The sequence below is a fragment of the Arvicanthis niloticus genome, chromosome 13 (assembly GCF_011762505.2).
Source record: "Arvicanthis niloticus isolate mArvNil1 chromosome 13, mArvNil1.pat.X, whole genome shotgun sequence".
NCBI lineage: Eukaryota > Metazoa > Chordata > Mammalia > Rodentia > Muridae > Arvicanthis > Arvicanthis niloticus.
In genome coordinates, this window is record NC_047670.1 from 50,220,840 (window position 1) to 50,227,033 (window position 6,194).

General features: G+C 49.0%; 1 protein-coding gene across 4 annotated transcripts; it reads right to left on the reverse strand.

Moving 5' to 3' along the window:
- Positions 1-1,466: 1,466 nt before the first annotated feature.
- LOC117718887 (lymphocyte antigen 6A-2/6E-1-like) lies at positions 1,467-5,413 on the reverse strand. 4 transcript variants are annotated; one of them, XM_034516866.2, is made up of 4 exons: positions 5,285-5,413; positions 4,773-4,870; positions 3,757-3,876; positions 1,467-2,066 (listed from the first exon to the last, which is right to left on the reverse strand). In XM_034516866.2, exons 2-4 carry the CDS (start codon positions 4,840-4,842, stop codon positions 1,849-1,851), a joined length of 408 nt encoding a protein of 135 aa, XP_034372757.1. In that variant the 5' UTR covers positions 4,843-4,870; positions 5,285-5,413; the 3' UTR covers positions 1,467-1,848. The 4 variants fall into 4 exon arrangements, with proteins under 4 accessions (XP_034372757.1, XP_034372756.1, XP_034372755.1 ...); XM_034516865.2 differs by having other exon boundaries at positions 5,222-5,378; XM_034516864.2 differs by having other exon boundaries at positions 5,175-5,338.
- Positions 5,414-6,194: the final 781 nt, after the last annotated feature.

Consider the following 6,194-nt stretch of genomic DNA (forward strand, 5'->3'; position numbering starts at 1 on the left):
GCCCCGCAGGCGACGGAGTCTGTGGAGTCTTGAAGCTGTCGCTCAGCCGAGCTGTCCTCTATTAATGCCGTCCAGCGAGGGTCCTCACCCTGACCACCATGTCTGGGCGGCACCTAACATGACCTGCGGGTCCTAGTTATTCATGGGTATCAAGGGGGGATCTCACCTGAAAAGGAACATGGGCGAGAGAAAGGACGAGACCAATGCATACTTGTCAAGGTCTCGTTTAATGTGGGAGCAACTCTCAACTTATACAAGGAAATGGGGAGGGAGTTACAATACGAGGAAGAAGAGCAGTCCATATCGAAGTCAGCCATCTGGGGAGACATCCTGATGGGACATCCTTGTGGTCCTTCTCATATGAAGTCAGTCACTTGGAGGTTTTATCTTATTCCAGTAAGCTGCTGTTCCAACAGGAGCAGACAAGCTGCACTTCCTTGTGGAAGCTGCACTCCCTCAAGCTTAGGTGAAACGTCCATGGGAAGATTTCAACCTATCTCCAGCACTGGTCAACAGTATTTCAGAGACTTGGTGATAGAGGACAGGGTTCATGAGAGGGACAGTCCTTCAGAAGTGCCAAGGAAGGTCAAGGAAGGCCCTTCTTTAACACCCTGTTCTCTGGGCTCAAGGTTGGCTTGGGAGAGTGGACTTTTGTAGAATAAAGCCATCAGAAACTTTATCTTACAGCCCTCCTCCAGGGCCACCTTACTTCTTGATCAGAACTGACAGGATGGGGGGGATAGAGGAAGATTTGAGGTGTCTTTGACTTGACAGAGCCTTTTTCAGCTCTTAAGAACTTACCTTCAGAGGCTAGTGAGGGACTCTGGCCAGCTGGAACGTGGCACACATGGCTCTGGCAGGACTTTCCTTCTCCCCATTCCGCCTGCCTTGCTAAAAACTGTTAGGCTCCATTCTTAAAGCTAAACACCAAGGTCTATTCCCTTATTTAACCACTTCCTCCTCCTGAGACTGACCACCAAGGTCCAGCTCTCCAAGTGTAAGTCCAGCAATCAAAGTCCCCTTTGCTCACCTAATTAGCAGCCCAATTATAATTACACAGCTCATGCTAATATAGGGTTTCCCATTAGTCTATGGGCCTGTCTGTCTCCTCTCTACCCAGACACAGTCCTTCCTTCCCCAAGACAAATACTGAAGACTACCAGCCCAGGGATGGCACCACCCACAATGGGCCTTCCCCCTTGCTCACTAATTGAGAAAATGCTTTACAGGTGGATCTCATGGAGGCATTTCTACAAGGGAGGCTCCTATTTTTGTGGTAATTCCAGCTTGTGTCAAGGTGACACACAAAAGCAGACAGTACAAGCCTGAAAATAAAAGCCTCAGCGCACTCAAACCAAGTGTTTTTCAGGAGCTAGCTAGTGTGTCAGGCTGAAAGGGCAAAGATGCGAACTGGCAGGCAGGACTTGGTGGACTCAGTGTAGCAAAAGAAAAACAGAGATCTTGGCTGGGAGAACAAATGGTTTATTGGACTCAACAGTGGGACATTGAGTGGCACACCTGGGAACCCAGCAGGACCCCAGATATTTATGTGTGGACAGTGATATCACAACACCTTGGAATTCTGCCTCTTCCCTGTGCTGTCCAGGTGCCTCCAGGCCCAAGAACAAGCCACAACAAAATGGCATTCCAGGAAGTACAGATCTGAAAGCCCTAGAGAGAAGTGGGGAACCTACTCAGCTATTTAGGGCCTATAATATTGAAACAAGGTGTTCCACACTCAACCCCACCTCAGAGATCCTATAACTCATAATTAATCACTGGAGGCCTCAAGGAAGGAGTGATTACACATGAGGATAAAGGACGGGGTGGGGGTTGGTGGAAGGACCATCACAGCAAGGTCTGCAGGAGGACTGAGCCCAGGCTGAACAGAAGCACCCCTGCCATGGTCCAGGTGCTGCCTCCAGTGGGAACAGCTGCATTGCAGAGGTCTTCCTTGCAACAGGAAATCTTCGAGTTGCCAGGAGCAGCCTGGTTCCTGGCATTTTCCATATCAGTAGGGCAAATGGGAATGCACTGATGGTTCTTTAATTTCATTGTGATAGAACCTGCAAAACATCAGGGAGTGACTCACTTCTGATGCAGGGACAACAGAGCATCCCAAAGTCTTGGTCACATGACACCCGGCCTGGATGGCCCAGACTTGTCTCTAAGGCATGTTGAAGCCAGACATGATAGCTCAGACTTTTAATTCCAGAACTTGCAAGACTGAGGCAGGGAGTTTTTATGAGTTCAATCCCAAACTGGGCTACATGGGGATTCTAGGCTATCCTGGGGCTAGAGACCCCACCTCAAGTAACAAAGGAAATGAAAATCAAGACCATGGGCTGTTAAGGAGGCTTGGTGGGTAAATTGCTTGTGTGCACAAGCATGAGCCACAGTCCTGTTCACTAGAGCCTATCACAGGATGGACAGGCATGGTGAACTACTTGTATCTCTGTGCTTAAGATAAAAAGAGGAAGATCTCTGAGGTAATCTCACTGACTAGACCAGCTCAACCTGCAAGCTTGCAGTTCAGTGTGAGATCCTATCTCAGTAAATAAAATAGATGCCACAGAAGATACTCATCAACTTCTGGGTTCTATACATTGGTACCTCCCCAGGGCATGTACGTCCACATGTGTACACACATGTGCCCTTACACGCAGTGTGCTGGGGAATCAGCTCAGTCAGTGAAGTGGAAGCCCAAGGATGCAAGATCCATCCCCAGCAACCATGTAAAGAGATGGCCAAGCTAGGGAGTGCAGGTTATGATCTCTGTGCTGGGGGCAGGGAATCAGGGGTTCTTAGGAACTCTCTGTTATCTCCCTTTGCCCCACCCCCAGCATCCTTGGCAAATCCTTGGTCCCAGTGAAGATCTTGTCTCAAAAACAAGGTGGTTAGAACTGGAGACTTGGCTCAGCAGTTAAAGCACTTGTTGCTCTTACAGAAGCCCAGGGTTTGGTTCCCAGACCAAACATGGTTGTTTACAAACAGCTGTCATTCCAGTTCCAGAAAGCAAACCTCATTTGCATAAAAGTAAACCATGCCTAAGGAATGATACTTAAGGATGTCCTCAGAGCATTACTTACATTACACACATTCATACATGTGCACCCACATTTACGCACACACACACACACACCCCACACAAAGACACAGCACAGCATAAGATCACCCACTAGCATAGCACAAAGGGCAACTAGCCTCTCAGATTCTTGAGTTCCCAGGCAGTTTTATCTATTAGACCTCCTCCAGGAGACAGGCAGGCTGTGGTCAGGAACAGGAAACTGGATAGCAGGGTGGGGCTGCTCCTGCCTGGTCTATCTGGAGGATATGCCTGAAACTGGCACTTTGGAGGATCTGAAATGTCCTAAGGTCTCTTCTATCAACTTTCCTAAGTCATTAATTTAGCTTAAGCTCCAGATTCCTTCATTAAACGCAGACTCACTAAATGCTTCCAGCTCTCCTGGTCCATCAGTGACCAAGTGAGACCTCAGATATAACATACAGACAGGAGCATCACATGACTACACTGATGACACAAGGAGATGATAAACACAATGTATGCCAATGGGCAGCCCTGCCTCATGGTCCCCATCCCATCCCTGGACCCTGACAGCCCCCACTTCGCAGGAATCCCACTCCAACCCCAGGACAGCTAGACTTGGAGGGAGGGAAACCATGGTCCATAACAAGTGCCCAGACATGACCTTTTCTCCAAAGCCAACCTCACCCATTTTTATATAGTCCACGTACCCATGGGAACTTCTACCACCTGAGTCGCACAGTATGAATCAGGGTGGAGGCAGGTCGATATTGATTTGCAGGAATCCTCAAATGGGACCCCCATGCAATCGTAGCACTTGAGCCCCTGAGCTGAGAAAAAAAAGCCAATACATGAGGGCTAGGGCATGCCCTTCCTAGCCCAGACCCCTCCTATACAATGTCTCTACTTCCCACAGCTGCTGGATAGAGCAAGGACATTACTGCCCAGTCACCTCCACCAAAAGAAAAAGTGAACCAAGAGCCACAGTTGTTCACTATGCTCGGTCCTGCTGTCTCACCTAGCCAGCCCACATGAGAACCCTGCACCCCAAGATGAATTAGAGAGACAGTCACCATATTGGGAAGACAGAGATACCAAATGTCTGCTGCAGCCCTGAGTGGGTGTGTAAGTATGTACTGGGGCCACCAGATGGGAGGGCTGTTCTGACCTGTCCCACCCTAACCCTGCAGAACTGGGCCTTGGGTCTTTGAGTGTGACAGAGCACTGAACTTCCCAGAGTCCAGCTTAAAGCTGAGGCTCACCATGAGTCCTCCTGCAATACAGATGTAACTAGAAGTACAGGCAGATCTGAGAGCTCGGATCCTCTTAGAGTAGGGAAGTTCTAGCTTTGGGGCCTCATGTGGCATGGCTTGAGAAAAAGTCAAATGCCAAGTGTTAAGTATTTCAAACCCCTTGAGTTGACATCTGGGTCAGGAAAAGAAGCCTCTGCCAGTTTGTGTGCCCACAGGCCAGTTTCCTGACTGGGAGTCCAAGGCAGCATGGTAGTCTAAGGACAGGGTGCTCTGGTGGCCAGGGTTTGTGGCAGAGGTAGTGAAGTCCACCAGTCCTTCTGACAGGTTTGCAGACCCAGCAAGCAAGCACCCCAGCACAAGAAGTTCCACCCACCATGAGTCAGTCCCAATCCCCTGACCCAAGCACACTTGAGACATTTAGGTGCAGGTATCTCCAATGTATGCTCCTGCCCCTCTCTCATTTCCCATCTCACCTCTTTCTGCACACAGTAGGGCCACAAGAAGGATGAGCACACAGGACTTTGTAGCCTGAGAATGGTTCATCCTTGTAGAAGAGGTGCACAGATAAAACCTAAGAAGTTGAAGCCAGTTAATAGACCCCCAATCACATCCTTGGGCTCTCACACCACTCAGGCATCTAATCTCTCTCTCTCTCTCTCTCTCTCTCTCTCTCTCTCTCTCTCTCTCTCTCTCTCTCTCTCTCTCCCTCTCTCTTTCTCTTAGAGACAGGGTTTCTCTGTGTAGTCCTGGCTGTTCTGGAACTCACTCTGTAGATCAGGCTGACCTCGAACTCAGAAATCAGCTTGCCTCTTCCTCCCAAGAATTGGGATTAAAGGCCTGTGCTACAATGGCCCGCCTCTTCCTTCTTCTCTTACCCAACATGCATCCAGTTTTTCCTTCTGAATCCCAAAGTCTCACTCACAGTCCTTTCCTGAGTGCTCTTCCCTTTGCCACCTAGTAGCTCTCCCCTGACACCAGTTCTTACTTCTCTGTGACCAGGTTGCAGGCAGAGCAGAACAATCTGTCAGATGTGGACTGAAATAAGTACTCTTTCTCTCAGCCCCTCCCATCTGGCATCCTGAAAGAGGGTTTTTGGTACTCACGCTAGGCCAACATGTTTATTTTGTAACAGTTAATCAGATTTGTGTAGCAGTGAGGAAGGAAGGACCTTGCATTTCCAGAGGGACTTTGATGCTGGAGGATTTTGAGTACAGAAGGGTGGGGCCATGTTTGGTTTGTGCTTGACCTTCAGAAAGCAAGGGAAGGAGGCCACTTGCCCAGTCTTTTCCTGGTTTTTGTTTTGTTTCATGGGTTTTGCTTTTGTTTTTGTTTTACTTTGTTTTTTGTTCTGTTGAGACAAGAGTTTTTCTGTGTAACTTTGTTTGTCCTGGGACTTGCTCGTTAGACCAGGCTGGCTCAAATACATAACTATCAAAGGGGTGTTCAGCCCCTGCTGCTGCTTCTGCCACCACCACCTGGCTCTTCCCTGTTTCTAAGTAGAGGGTATGGGCTGCAGTGGCTCAGAGCCCACTGCCCTCCTTCCTATAAGCCAGCAAACAACTGACAAATACCTGGAGACTGGCTCTGGTGAGCAAGCCACCAACAGGGTCTTGTATCCACAAAGTGAGAGTCCTGAGCCAAGAACCAGGTGACAACTGAGATGTAAGTTACTAAGCAATGTCTGATATGTTCCTGTGATATATGGGGCTGTTGGTGCTGTGAGCATCTGGTAGCTAGAGCCAGGGATGGTTTTCATAGCACAAGGCAGTCTTCTGCAGAGGATGAATGACCACAATGTCCCCACAGCCCAGAAGCCTCCATGGAGACGTCACATGCTCATTTCCCTGCTCCAGTTTGTATGTTGTCTGTCCCTACACCTATTCAGTCATAGTCCA